We start from the raw sequence: 14011 nt of genomic DNA on the forward strand, positions 1-14011 counted from the left end.
CACCAAGGCGGTGATCAATCTGCCAGCGATATGATCACCCCTTTCCTGGATAGGCAGGCGGGGAAAGCGGCATCGTGTGGCAGGAGGAACGCGGTGTGGCGGTAGCCCCACCACCTGCTTGATCGGGAAATAACCTAGGGGGCGGCGGATCAGCCCTCGGGGAGGTTGACGGCACCGTGCCTAAACAGTAGACAACCAGAATTAGACAAATCCCAGGATATCATCACCATGGCCGACGCTCAATTCGACAGTGCGCTGTAAGTTTTCTCGTCTCGATCTTCCCCCGGAACAATCCACCCTGCATCCCCTGGAAGCAAACCGATCCACGCCGTCAACCCCGCTTGCGGCCTCCCGCTGACCCTCCATCTGCTCTCCAGTGACCTTCTTCGGCGCCTCAACCCCCGCGATACGAAGAAAAACCTTCAGGCGATCACCTCCATCGTCCCCGATCTGACCGAGGACCTCTTGTCCTCCGTTGACCAGCCCCTGGAAATCCGCAAGTGCCCCAAGACGAACCGCGACTACCTCCTTTGTGACTACAACCGGGACGGAGACAGCTACCGCTCACCCTGGAGCAACGAATTCGACCCCCCGTTGGAAGATGGAACGGTTCCCAGTGAGAGAGTGAGGAAGCTGGAGGTGGCCGCCAACGAGGCGTTTGATGTTTACCGGGAGCTGTACTACGAGGGCGGAGTAGGCAGTGTGTACTTTTGGGATTTGGATGATGGGTTTGCGGGTGTCATACTGTTGAAAAAGGGTGGGTTTACTATGCTCCCTTCGCCCGACTGAGTTAGAACTGTGTGCTGATGTTCCGTGAAGGAGTCACACCCGGTGCGAAGAGCTCAGGAGAGTGGGACAGCATCCACGTCTTCGAGGCTACCGACAGGGCGCGTATGTCCCACTACAAGCTGACCAGCACCGTTATCCTTCACTTGGCCAACGAATCCGAGGCCCTGGGTGAGATGGACCTGAGCGGTAACATGACCCGTCAGGTGGAAGTGGACTTGCCCGTCGAGTCGGATGCGAGCCACGTCGCCAACGTCGGTCGACTAGTGGAGGACATGGAGCTGAAGATGAGGAACTTGCTGCGTAGGTTTTCTTTTATTCCGTGGCACAAACATTTGCATTTCGTCTATGGCCTGGCTTGATTGCTAACCGGGCTATTCTTACAGAGGAGGTATACTTCGGCAAGGCTAAGGATGTGGTGGGCGAACTTCGCAGTAAGTACAAGTTCAGTCAATTTATCGAGTGCAACACTAATGTTCAAAGGCCTCCCCTCGTTGTCCGAGTCGAACAGAGACCGGGCTACCCACCTGGAGATGATTCGGTCCATGCACAGCTAGTCTACTGTCATCACTTTAGGAATCCAGTGTAGCGTCGCCTGTTGCGTTTTAGAGGATGTTGTTCATTTACCGTTCTATTGTTGATGTAGTTTGAGCTAAGGTTCCTGGGAATTCGAATAGCATTCGTACACGATGAACCACAAATGCTAATTATGCCTGTATTGTAAGCGGACATGCTTGATGGCATAGCTAACCACTCGGGGGCGACGCGCTCCTTCGATATAGATGACTGGTCCCATTTTGCCCTTGTAAGGGATATTTGTGGCTTGTTGCTTCAATCTTCCGGATGTAGTCATTACTAGTTACCCAAGCCGGGTTAATTTGAGCGAAGGTCGGTGTGCATCTTCAAGATTGTGTACGTTCGTATTCAGAAATGTGTGTAATTTGGGTATCATAAACAGACTGTTCGCTCTGTTCCTAGTCAAGACAAAGCACAAGACCCCAACCAAGAAAGCAATTTGTATAGAACTTCGGCGGTGCATTCAATCACCATGTTCACAATTTGCAGATCATGCCATGCCGCGCTGTTCCATCTCCGTCATAAATCATCCAATGCCAAGGTGACTAGTCAACCTCCATCTTCTCTTGATCATTTTCTGCCTTTGTGGCCGAGCCTGTAGACGCCGGATTGCTGATCCGCTCCACAAATTCCCTCGCAGCAGCCCATAACTCCGCCTCCTTATCCTTGCCCACGGTATCCTTCCTACTGTTGAGCCAACTAACATCGAGGGGGTTCGACGCGCCCGCTGCTGCCCCGCCCGCACCAGGAAGATCCCCCGCCCGCGAAGCTGTCTCCGGTGCCAGGATCGAAGCTTCCTCTAGAGCATACACCTGACGACGAAGTCGAACATCAATAGACGATAGCAGCGCGAAATACTGTGACGTAGCCTCCTTGAAGCGGGCTTGGTGGGATTCAAGCGAGCTGTCGACGGGTGACTCGCCCGACCGGGCATTGGTGAGGGCTTGAATTGCAAGCCCCGCGGAGTGAATTAGCTTGGCCACATCCTGTGATTGCGGAGATTAGTAATGACGGAGTTTGGAGTAGGACAGTGCAAAAGTTGAGGTTGCTGTCATGGTTGTGCATCGTCGCCGCGCGGGGAAGATCTTCCCCTGCTTCTCCGATCTATTCTATCTCTTACCTTGTCTATTTCGTTCAATTGTCGGATTCGACCCGCGGAAGTGAAAGTATGGTCTGTTTTGCGGGATTCTTTGATCTCTGTCATTGTGTTTTTCCAGGCTGCTCAGCAGGACACCGGAGGAAGGAGATATATAGTAGTGAGTGGTCCAGGAGGAGACGAGAGATGGATCTGGGCCTGCGAAGAACAAGCTCCGTCACGTGCAAGCAACCCGGGGAACGCTGCTTACCTCAGCCGGGGCCCGACGCGCTAGGCCCGAAGCGCGATAGGGTGATATCCGAACTTCAAAACCTCGGCGAGTACTCGATGAGTCCCGCCGTCTGTCACCCTGCTGGCATCCCGGCCTCGCTTTCTCGCCTCTCTCGCGCGCTCTCCTCACTTGCCACGTAAGACGTGAAGCTGATCTGATTCTGCACGTCAAGCGCGATGTCTGCGCCAGGTGGGGCCCCCAGCCCTGCTCCCCGAAGTGGAAGTATGGGGCCCGGTGCTGGTGGTGGTATGTCTATGCCTCCTCAGCAACCCATGACGAACGCCGGGCCTGTCACGCCGGGGCCTCCTGCGCCGCCGCCGCCGCCGCCCGGAGGCCCAATGTCGCAGCAGAACCTGAATCAGATAGTAAGTAATTTGATTGCTATCACGGTTCTGGCGTTGCTTTGCGCTGTACTACATGTTCCATTGCGTCATGTCCCTGCTGTTCTGTCCGGGCCTGATAGGCCGATGTGTTACTGTTCACCTTTCTATCCCGTATCTTTTTACGCACAGAGCTTCGGAAAATTAATCTGGGTTGACTCCGATGCAATTGTTCTCGACCGGAGCTCCGGGAAAGCCTACTTCTGCCTGCTGGTCTTCTCTTTGTCCTTTGCGCTTACTATCAGTCATGCTGGCCGCGTCCTGCTGCACTATGCACCATGCCATCAGATAGGCACCTCATGGCCGTTGCTAATCTATGACAGGTCATTGATTATCTTGCGAAGAAGGGCTATAGTCGTACGGAGGCTATGCTTCGTATCGAGTCGGCGCATCAAGAGATCGACGGCCGTCCCCCTATGCCCCCTCTTGGCGAAGATGCTCGACCCAAGTACAAGATGGGCTTCGGTAAGCCGCACCCGGCTTTTGTCTGCCACGACGAAGGACTAACGTAGTATCAGATCTGCTCAAAGTTTGGGTCGAGGACAACCTGGATCTGTACAAGGTAAGAAGACCGTCCATGTGTGTTGGGTGGATGCTTACTCCTAAAGCCCGAGCTGAGACGTGTTCTCTGGCCACTGTTCGTTTACACCTTCATCAACATGGTCTCATCTTTCAAGCCCCAAGAGGCCAAGCAATTCTTCGATTTCAACAAGAACCTCTTCTTGCCTGAGCATACGGAAGATGTTCGCGCATTGGAACCAATCAGCTTGCCGGAACACGTGCAGGCCAATGGAACCGCCAAGCTTTATCGCACCAACAAGTATCGTCTGGTCCTGAGCAACCCGGCGTTTTCGAACCTCATGCAATTCCTGGAGAGCAAGCAGAAAGAAGGTGGCTCGGATATGACTGCCATCTTGAGCAGTTATTGTACTATTATCACCAAAGAGCGTACCGCCGATGACAGGTTCAGCTTCGCAGCCATGCTGGGCCAAACAGATGGACAGACATTCCCAAGCGAAGATGAAGGCATCCCCGGACACCATCCTGGCTCTGCATACACCGGAGACAACCCGAACATGGCCGGAACTCTGCCCAGACTGAAGCTCGGAAAGCTTCCCCTAGAGCAGACTCTGGAGACCGATGTCAGAGGCGAGCTGGCGGATGAAGATGCGAGACACCCTCCCGGTCCTGGGCAAAACACCCTGATTCAGGAGTTTGACCAGATGATCAAGAAAGAGGAAGACGATGAAGCGCCAACGCGCGCTGATATCCCCTATCCTCCATCGACTGCCCGCGACGTGGCCATCGAGGTCCAAAAAGTGAAGGAGAACCGCGACAGGTTCAGGATTGAAGGCAGGACTGGTGGCGTGGGCCCTGCTGTCAGCGTGTGCATGTTCACCTTCCACAATACTTACGATGGGTAAGCATCCCAGTTTTCCTGGTACTAGCCCCTAGCTAACGGACAAAGCGTCAACTGCTTGGACTTTTCGGATGATCTTATGCTCGTCGCAGCTGGTATGCAAGAGTCATACATCCGAGTGTGGAGCATGGATGGCAAGAGGATCCAATCGACATACGACGCCGTGGATGATACTGCGGCTTCAAACTCCCGTCGTCTAATCGGACACTCCGGCCCGGTCTATGCGGTTGCATTTGCTCCATCAATCACCCGGGCAGAGAATGCCGTGGCACCGACCAACGCTCGCTGGCTGCTCTCATCCTCCGCAGATAAGACGATCCGTCTCTGGTCCTTAGACCTTTGGCAATGCATGGTTGTTTACAAGGGCCATGATCAGCCGGTTTGGGATCTCCAGTGGGGCCCTTACGGCCATTACTTCGCTTCTGGTGGTCACGACAAGACTGCCCGTCTGTGGGTCACGGATCACATCCGCCAGCAGCGTATCTTTGTCGGGCACGACCAAGATGTCGACTGCATCTGCTTCCACCCGAACTCAGCTTACGTCTTCACTGGTAGCTCCGATCACACAGTCCGCATGTGGGCAGTTACTACGGGCAATGCGGTCCGTATGTTCACCGGACACACTGGCAACATCACAGCCTTGGCGTGTAGCCGAGATGGAAGGCTCCTTGCTTCCGCAGATGACCATGGGTCCATCCTTCTGTGGGACCTCGCCCCTGGCAGACTTTTGAAGCGCATGCGTGGACACGGAAAGGGCGGCATCTGGTCCCTGAGCTGGAGCGTCGAATCGACGGTCCTCGTGTCCGGTGGTGCCGACGGTACTGTCCGCGTCTGGGATGTCACCGGCCCCGCACAAGACCCTTCACAGGGACGCGTCGTCGGCGAAGGCGGTGCTGGAACCAAGGTTGACGGCAGCAACCCACCAGCAGCCAGCACGCAAGCCCCGAGCGCCGTCGCCCCGGGGATGGGCAAGAAGAAGGGCAAAGACGTGGTGGTGACGCCCGACCAGATCAGCGCTTTTCCCACGAAGAAGAGCCCGGTCTACAAGGTGAAATTTACGAACATGAATTTGATCATTGCTGGGGGCGCGTATCTTCCTTGAGGGACATGTATGCACAGCGGCGCCAGATACCCGTTTCTTCTTTCTTCCATTTCAGTGTTCTCATTAAATCCGACATCCTGGCTATTCACCTGCATGATAGGTACTATAGCCGGATCTTCGGCGGCATGCGGCGTCTCGGGGCATCCAGGGTGGCATTGGTGTTGGTGGCGGCATTATGATTTCCCCGGACTAAATAGTAACCACTACTCGATATAGCTATGGCCATACCTAGCTTTTTTGCATTATAACCGTACAGTTACGGATATCATCATTGTACAAAATCCCTCTAAGCCTATCTATTCACATGCACATCCACACATGACACCTCAGACACAGTCTATCTATGGTAGCTAGTATTTACGTCACACCCTCTTGAACGGGGCCCCTAACCCCGTCCCGGCTACCCCAGTCCCGTTCTTCATGGCCGCCGAAGCCTGCATATCAGCAACCTTGGGAGGCAAAACCAACGCACTCCGATCATTTCTTCTATAAAAGTCCACCAAAATCTGGGCCGTCTTGGCCGGTTGGTCTTCCTGAATGAAGTGGCCTGCTTCGGGCAGGACTTGGAGTTGATATTTACCTGGAGGATGTGGGTTAGTTTTGATGTTACAATGCGTATACAGATCGGTTTCAGAAACCGGGAAAGTATAAGTTGGATGGACGGGGTAGAGAAAGGATGGAACTCAGGGGGAGGGAGATAATACCCTGCATCTGTCCAATCATCAACTCTTTATCTAGTCGATCTGTTCCCGCCAAGAGAAGTAACTTGCCGCCGCGAGCTTCGAGAAACTTGCGACTGAGTCCGACGAACCAGTTCTCCCAGAAGGGCTTGGTCTCGGAGAGATTGGTTCGCCAGATCCAGGGTTTGGTGGGGTCGGGTGGGTTGGGGTCCTCGTAGAGGAGGGAGGGGACGGAGACTCGTGCGGAGGTTTTGTTGCGGATTGTGCGGGAACGGGTGCTACTTCCTTATTAGTATGCCGTGGTTTGGGAAGGGTGGAGGGGATCTGGATGGGGTTCCGTACTGCCATTCGATTCCGGATGTGATGGATGGGAAGCGGGATGGGCGAGTCAACAGATATGTTTCCATACTTTGGAGGGCATCCATGGCGGACCCTGTGATTCTTTTAGCATATACCCCGATTGTATACGTAACTTGGAGAATTTTCATAGTTTTCTCCCGGAAAGGGTGTACCGTAAACTGAAGGTTGGGGGTAAACTTACCCTCAACAACATCCAAAACCGCATATGCCAAAACTTTATTCCCCAACTCACCCTTCCTTGCGACATCAGTAATTACTGCACCTCCCAAACTATGGCCTACGAGAATCAGATCGGGGAGACTCTCCCAGCCCATCCGGGTCTGGGTCTCGCGGACCACAAACACCAGGTCCCGGTTCAAAGTGTCGAGGCTCAGGTCCAGCTCAACGTGCCTGTCCTCGCCGGAGGCGGTGGTAACCGCCGTGCTGCCATGATCGCGGGCATCCACAGACAAGATGCCGGCTTTGGGGATGATCTTGCGGATCTCGTCAGCGCAGGCGGCGAAGGACAGGCCAGATGAGCCGGCGCCGTGGTGCATGACGAAGAGAGGGCTGGTGGAGTCTACGGGGGGGGTGAGGTAGACATGGTGGGTGGTTTTGATGTTGCTAGATGTGTCAATTTGTGTGAGGTAGAGTTCTTGAGTGAAGAAGTCTGTCCACGGGAGCGTTGTTGGTTGGAGGGATCTGAATTGTGTTAGTTTGATGATAGGTGAAGCGGGTGAAGGAGAAATGATTAAGAGGGTATACGCACCCTCGACCAGGCCTTGCAAATAAATGTCTGCTCGGTGAGGGGACTATCGTCCCCGCGGACGAGGCGGAGGAGGAGTCATCATCGTGACTGACCTCCTCATCGAGGGGATGCATTGACGGACCGGTTGGCGGTTGGAGTGGCAGCTTGGCCAATCGGGATTTGGCAAAGGATTTCTGCAGCTCGCTCATGAAGACTGCGCAGCTTGGCCGGATCGAGTGACCGCGGAGGTTGTGGATAGGGTTAGCTCTAGGGTTGGAGTCGTGGATGTTGACGTTGGAGAGCTGGAGTTGGCGCTGGAGCTGGCGAGTGGATCATGCGCTTGGCTGGGGTGGTTTAGTGGCGACCAGAGCCAGCGTGCGGGTGGTTAGGTCACTTTGTAGATCTGGAGGGGAGTGGTGTGCATCGGTGCTGTGATCATCCGCTGCAGATCATGCCAGGTTTCTCCTGAGTTGGATTGATGTCGATGCCTCCCAACGTAAAGCGGAGGCACGAAGTATTGATAGCGAGCAAGAAGGATTGCAGCAACCAACAAAGACTGGCAGGATCCCCGGTACGGTATCGTACCGTCGGGGGTGATACCGCGTCTCCTGGATCTCCCCGCCAATTCATAGTTTCAGGCATCGGATTTCTCCCCTGTCAGGAATGCTTTTCCGGGGAGATCCGACATCTCAGCATCCTCCGGAGGCTCTGCTACCAGGATGTCACTCCAGATTGACCTGCTGGGGTCAGTGATGAAGCCTGCGCGATGCCGCTGCAGGTCACCTGACCGGGGAAGTCACGGCGGGATCGACGAGCTAACCCAAAAGAGATAGATTGATGATGGTTCGTCTTTCATCTTTTGTTCTTCTCCTCTTCGTCTTCTGTGAGACCATCAACCCATCCATCATCATCTCAAGTTTCCCCGTCCCAGTTCAGGTCCTCACTCGCCTCTCTCATCCGTGCCCATTATTGACTTTCAGACTGCCCCAGCCGATGGCAGACACCATCGTCGCCGACGGTAACAGGCGCCCGCCATGACGTCACGGGAACACAAGCCGCGGTGCCAGTTGGCGCATTCCAGCCAGCCAGCGCCGCCATTGATGCTCTCCATCATCATGCTTTCCATTGCCATACTGTGACGTCAGTTTCATCGCCATGAACCTATCCATCGGCATCCCGACCGCTATCGCGCAGTCATTCTCCTCCTCCCCGCAGACCTTTGATAGCACCCCCAGTCGGTCTTCCTTAGTGCAGCTAGGCCTAAGGTGACACGTTCGGCACAATGGTATCCTTCAAGTTTAGAAGAGGCAACGATGGCGACAGAGACAGCGAACAGAGGGAGCGCAATGAGGAGCGACGACCCGAGGAGGCAGATGAGCGTACCCGACTCCTGCCGCGTGAACCCCCTGCCTATCTGAGCCCAGATGATCCAGCCGTGAGTTCCTACCCCCCAGACTTGCACCTCACCTGCCATGGCTAATTCGAGGCTTTTCAGGTCTCTCCCTACAACCTCTGGGGCATCCGAGCCCTGCGGGCTCTCTCCTCCATCTTCCTCGCCCTCAGCTTCATCTGGTGGACCTTCCTCCTCGTCTCCCTCTTCGTGAGCCCGCCGATGATGCATTCACGCGGGTCCGGCTTCTTTAGCTTCGCCTACACCACTCTGACGACCGGATACCTCCTCCTGGGGCTCCTCTTCTTCGCCGTCCCATCCAAGCCCATGACAGTGTCTGGCTTTGTCATTGCAGTCTTCCTCTGCGTCGATATGATTCTCACCCTGGCCGTTCCTCGTCTTCGTGTCGAAGAAGGTTGGGTCGGAATTGCATCTGTGGTCTGGGCAACCTTCATATCCTTGTACACCATCCTCCAGAGCCACTCCGTCGCATGGGGTAAGCGAGAGGAAGAGGAACGCCTGACGGGTCGTCCGGAAACCCGTCGACCCCTCCGCGAATGGGTCGCCGTCCTCATCCAGACTATCTTCCTGGTCATCTTCGCTATCATTGTCATCCTGTTTACCGCAACACTCATACTCCGCGCCCGTGACGCCTCTCTCCCAGCCCCAGGCAAGAAATTCCTCGTCAATGGCGACAGCTACCAAGTCCACCTCGCCTGCGTCGGCAACAACACCCACAACCTCCACGGGAGCACCCCCACGGTCCTCATTGAAGGCGGAGAGGGGCCCGTCGAACACACTCTCCAGCCCTTCATCGACGACGCATATCAATCCGGCCTCATCCCCCGCTACTGCTACTGGGACCGTCCTGGCTTCGGCTGGTCCGACAACGCCCCGTCACCTTTCTCCGCTGGCATGGGGGCAGATGCCCTCTCCGAGGCACTCGCTCTATCTGGCGAAGAAGGTCCCTGGGTCCTAGTGTCCTCCGGTATTGGCGGCCTCTACAGCCGCATCTTCGCCAGCCGTCACACCCTCGAAATCTCCGGAATCCTTCTCATCGACTCCCTCCACGAAGATTACCTCACCAATATCGGCTCCTCAGGCCGCGGCTTTGCCCTCTGGCTTCGCGGCGTTTTCTCCCCATTAGGCCTGGACCGTCTTGCTGGCGCGATCTTCAAGGGCCGCACGCGCGAAGACCGCGTCTATGGGCGCAGCTCCTACCAAACGGGCAAAATCATCAAGGCCAAGCTGCAGGAGAATCTAGTAGCAGAGTCGATGACCTCATCGGAAGTCCAGACCGCCCGGCACGTTCAGATGCCCGATACGCCGCTCGTGGTGGTTAGCTCGGGGGTTGAGGTCCGCAAGAGCCAGACGTGGGCAAAGAGACAGGAGGATCTGACCAAGATCACGAAGAACCTCAAGGACTGGGACATTGTCAATGGCGCACCGCATGAAGTTTGGCGGCATGCGGAGGGGAGAAGAGTCATTGAGAAGAGGCTAACTGAGTTGATCGGGAAGGAGTAGTCACTCCTCTCCCTCCATTCCTTTGCCTATCTATGTCTATTTAATCGTTTGGTCTTGTTTTCTTCTTCTCGTCCCCTTTCGAGATTTTCATATCTCGTTTCCTACCATGTTCAGCCCCCGTCTTAGGATCGACCAGCCTACGTGCATGAAATTGACAATACATGGCATAAGCCTAGTGTATGATAATGTTCAGCTTGATCATTTATTTACTCCCTTTTTTTTTACGTCACACGTGTACTAGCCACGACCTACGGTCTCGCACACAGCTCAAGGCATTCCGAAGCGCATTTTCTTACTAAAGCACACAACTCTCTCTAAATTACATGAATAATGTATGCAAGTTCTGCAAGTTATATAGAGGCACGCAGGGCCTCACGCAGGTCCTCACGCAGGGCTAGTAGCAGATACAGGGCCTCTGAAGCTATTCAGAAAAGTAAGCTAGAAGGAAAAAAAAACAACGGAGGAAAACGGCAGAACAAAAGTCACGTTATCCATGAAAAATAAAAGCCAATGAGAAGCTGAATCGGTGAAATTTTTAGACTAATGAGAAGCGAATGGGTTGGTAACAGACCTAGTAGGAGCAAACCTAGAGTTACCCAGCGCTAGCGCGCTTCGTAAATCATTACCATACGCTCGAATAGGGAATTAGTTACTACCCAAGTTCGTTTCCATTCACTCTCAGTCAGCTAAGTAATAATCTGAATTAACCCAAGCCAACCGAGTCAAAGACAACTAAAGATATACCCGTCCTCAACGAATGCACAACGTGACCTAAAATGCAGGGAAGCAAAGAATAAGAATAGCACGAGGGTTGTGTCTGGTTCTCAGACACGACGGCGTAGTACCAGATGATTGGATGAATGGGGCCTTTTGTAGGTCTCCCGAAAATGATATTGACAGTAGAGTATGTAGGGGAGTAGGTAGATAGAGGTATCATGTCATATCATAACGGGCAACAAATACGGCCGGGGGGCATTAGCAGGCTGCAGAGACTTCGATCCCGCTCCTATTCCACTTTCCTTGTTTCCCCCTCTAGGTACACGTGTGCGTTTATATATTGATGGTGGGCTTGATCGAAAAGGGCTGAGACTGAGGCTGTATTGAGACGGAGATGGAGAGAGAACACGGAAGTAGGAGATGGTGATGGAAATGGTGGGATCGGTATCGGACTAGTCCCTTTATTCTAGACTAGCTCCCTTAAACCTCTTAGCAAGATGTTCACTTTCAGATCTGGGAGACATAGGCCTGGTAAAGGGGATGGAACGTTTTCCGGGGTTGGGCACTGGGCGTGGCGGGTAAGGTTCGGCTGTGCTCAGCCAGGGGCGCTTAGGGGGCCGCTCACCACTTTCCTGAAGAATGGTAACCAGGGTGGCCCATCCGGGGGTGTTGATCAGTTGCAGCCCGTCCGCGGGGGCACGTTGCGTCGCGACGCGGCAGAGCAGTGCTTCTTCGTCCTAGGATAGGGTTAGGGTGGTCCTGAGGGCCGATGAACTGCTTCAATAAGCGGTGACGTACCTTGTTGAATGTCGACAATGAGTGAAGGAAGCACAGCAGGTGGAAGTCCGAGACAGCTCGAATCGCCTTGTCTGGGTCGCCGTGGGTCACCAACTTCCTCGCCACGTGAACGAGCTCCTGGCTCTCGCCGATGACCTCGCGGTGTTCGATGGGGAAGCTACTGTCTGTGAAGAGTGGGGAAGAGTCTGTCGGGAAACCATGTGTCAAGGTGACTAGGAGGTACTCGACTGGGAAACTGGGTTTGGCATTTTCCTGGGCGCTGATACCGTATTCGTTGATCTTGCGGTAGAAGACCTCGGGGATATACCGCGACTTGTTCTCGGTGTCATCTTCCTCCGATTGTACCAGCATCACCGAGGGTTCCGCTGACGGTTCGACGATATCTGCTCGAACCATTTCTACGGCGGCCACCGATGCCTGGTAGGCACTGACCGAAATGGCGCCTTCCTCGTCGCCGCTCAGCACGCAGGTAACAAAGTTCGAGCCGAAGCGGCCGGTTCGGCTCCATTTCGTAGCCTTGGGAGATTGCGCCTGTAGTCGCGCCGCAAAAGCAATCTCCAGCGATGACAGGTAGTAGGAATCAATGTGCCGCTTGCAGATCACCGATCCGTCGCCACGACCTGCATCCAGCAGGTCCGTGAAGATCACTCCAACCTTCTCCAGACCACAGAGCCGTGCCACCTCATCCACCTCCTTCTCGTTGGCCCATTCATGGAGCGTTACTCCATCCACTTCATCCACCTGTGGCGGCTCATAGATGGCCTGCACCACCGCCTTGACGCCAAGTGGAACCTCCTTATACTCTTCGTAGGTTCCGTACAAGAACCCTAACCGTTGAGCCCCCGACTTCCGCCAAAAGTCGAGCAACGAGTTGATAAGGTCGGGCGACGAAAACTCCACATGGTCCACCATCCGAAATTCTTGGGGCTGCAGGCTGATCGCACTCGGCTGGCACTTGGTACAGATGCCCTCCGGCCACTGGGGGTGTCCCGAGGGACAGTCTCGCCTGACCCGGTAGTAGGGTTCACTGAGCGGGGGCATGAACGAGCTCCCGGACTCGGCCTTGTTGGTCGAGGCGTTGATCTTCCGCAGGTACGAATGGAATGAGAGGTGCTTAATCTTCTTCTCCGCCAAATACTTGGGGTCGTATGGCTCAAGCGGCATGCAGTAGTCACACATGCCTTTAGGACCGTGTCGGCACATCTTATCCTGTTTCCGCTGGATTTTCCCGTCCTTCTTGTCCAACATGTTGTCCAACGGCGATTGTTGCACCACATCCCAGGGATTCTTGATCGTGGCTGTCGGGGAGCTCGGTTGGGGAGGACGGAAGGTGACTGTTTCGGGTTGGGGCACAGGGGCGCCATTCAGACGCCGCGACGACTCCCCTGCGATGGGGGTTATGTGGCCGTTGGTGGTGCCGTTCTGCTGTTCTTTATTCTCTTGGTATCCTATGAAGAGCTTATCGCCGTGTCTGGACAGGCGAGTGGAGCAGTGTTAGTAGGGTGACAAACAACCTGGACGAGCGGCAAATCTGTCCCAAGTGCGAGATGAGACTCACTTAAGACCGACTTGATCAAAAGCCACCCCATCTAAGCTGCTGAGGAGCCTCTCTTCACCACCGGTGCCGATGGGCCGGTTGGAGAGGCCGATGGATGAGGGATCGACGTCTGGAGGGAGGCGCTCTAGAATCTGAAGGAGGGTAAGCATTCATTTGATCATTCCAGCCAAATGCCTCGGCCAGAGTTTACACGCACCTGTGGTTGCAGACTCGGAAACAGATCTTGCGGGTTAGCCGTCAACCGGAACTGGCCGTTGCGGCTTTCGAACCTCAGCACGATCGGGCGGGACGTCATGGTGGGAAGAGACACCCAAGAGGGGAGGACAACTACTGGTTCACAGGGTTGGTTCACTTTTCGTGCAGCTTCAATAACTCGTCAAACTCATCAGATCATGGCCATGGGGAGGAGGGAGGGTAAAGAGGAGAGAGCGCGAGAGCTTCGGAAGCGAGCAGGAAGGCGGCAGCGGAGCTCTATCGTCATTGCGCCCCGTTACCGCCTGGTACCGCCCCGCCGCCTCTTCCCCGATGACAAATGGCGTATTTCGGGTATTTTGATTACAAGGCCGATGTGATGTAGACTTCCTACGAACCAAATGGACACAGCTCTACCGAGTTCACCAGTGCAT

The 14011-nt window shown here is 54.7% G+C and overlaps 6 protein-coding genes across 6 annotated transcripts; 3 read left to right on the forward strand and 3 right to left on the reverse strand.

Moving 5' to 3' along the window:
• Positions 1-147: 147 nt before the first annotated feature.
• Positions 148-1573, forward strand: cap2 (F-actin-capping protein subunit beta). The gene is made up of 5 exons (XM_025724271.1): positions 148-257; positions 378-757; positions 820-1089; positions 1173-1220; positions 1270-1573. The coding sequence occupies exons 1-5, from the start codon at positions 229-231 to the stop codon at positions 1341-1343; spliced, it is 801 nt and encodes a 266-aa protein (XP_025576694.1). The 5' UTR covers positions 148-228; the 3' UTR covers positions 1344-1573.
• Positions 1574-1722: 149 nt separating this feature from the next.
• On the reverse strand, positions 1723-2623 carry BO80DRAFT_378724 (mediator of RNA polymerase II transcription subunit 11). Its single transcript, XM_025716749.1, has 2 exons — positions 2483-2623; positions 1723-2348 (listed from the first exon to the last, which is right to left on the reverse strand). Exons 1-2 carry the CDS (start codon positions 2564-2566, stop codon positions 1908-1910), a joined length of 525 nt encoding a protein of 174 aa, XP_025576695.1. The 5' UTR covers positions 2567-2623; the 3' UTR covers positions 1723-1907.
• A 183-nt stretch (positions 2624-2806) lies between these two features.
• Positions 2807-5881, forward strand: BO80DRAFT_403744 (putative transcription initiation factor TFIID subunit). Its single transcript, XM_025717655.1, has 5 exons — positions 2807-3094; positions 3433-3574; positions 3628-3671; positions 3718-4529; positions 4578-5881. The coding sequence occupies exons 1-5, from the start codon at positions 2906-2908 to the stop codon at positions 5629-5631; spliced, it is 2241 nt and encodes a 746-aa protein (XP_025576696.1). The 5' UTR covers positions 2807-2905; the 3' UTR covers positions 5632-5881.
• A 6-nt stretch (positions 5882-5887) lies between these two features.
• Positions 5888-7741, reverse strand: ppe1 (putative ribosomal protein/carboxylic ester hydrolase (Ppe1)). Its single transcript, XM_025715181.1, has 5 exons — positions 7420-7741; positions 6853-7352; positions 6654-6744; positions 6336-6589; positions 5888-6211 (listed from the first exon to the last, which is right to left on the reverse strand). Exons 1-5 carry the CDS (start codon positions 7605-7607, stop codon positions 5994-5996), a joined length of 1251 nt encoding a protein of 416 aa, XP_025576697.1. The 5' UTR covers positions 7608-7741; the 3' UTR covers positions 5888-5993.
• A 543-nt stretch (positions 7742-8284) lies between these two features.
• BO80DRAFT_403752 (uncharacterized protein) lies at positions 8285-10633 on the forward strand. The gene is made up of 2 exons (XM_025717656.1): positions 8285-8833; positions 8894-10633. The coding sequence occupies exons 1-2, from the start codon at positions 8681-8683 to the stop codon at positions 10310-10312; spliced, it is 1572 nt and encodes a 523-aa protein (XP_025576698.1). The 5' UTR covers positions 8285-8680; the 3' UTR covers positions 10313-10633.
• Positions 10634-11379: 746 nt separating this feature from the next.
• Positions 11380-13816, reverse strand: npl4 (nuclear protein localization protein 4). The gene is made up of 4 exons (XM_025723775.1): positions 13582-13816; positions 13386-13516; positions 11828-13298; positions 11380-11766 (listed from the first exon to the last, which is right to left on the reverse strand). The coding sequence occupies exons 1-4, from the start codon at positions 13678-13680 to the stop codon at positions 11491-11493; spliced, it is 1977 nt and encodes a 658-aa protein (XP_025576699.1). The 5' UTR covers positions 13681-13816; the 3' UTR covers positions 11380-11490.
• Positions 13817-14011: the final 195 nt, after the last annotated feature.

Source organism: Aspergillus ibericus, assembly GCF_003184845.1.
Source record: "Aspergillus ibericus CBS 121593 unplaced genomic scaffold BO80scaffold_13, whole genome shotgun sequence".
Lineage (NCBI taxonomy): Eukaryota > Fungi > Ascomycota > Eurotiomycetes > Eurotiales > Aspergillaceae > Aspergillus > Aspergillus ibericus.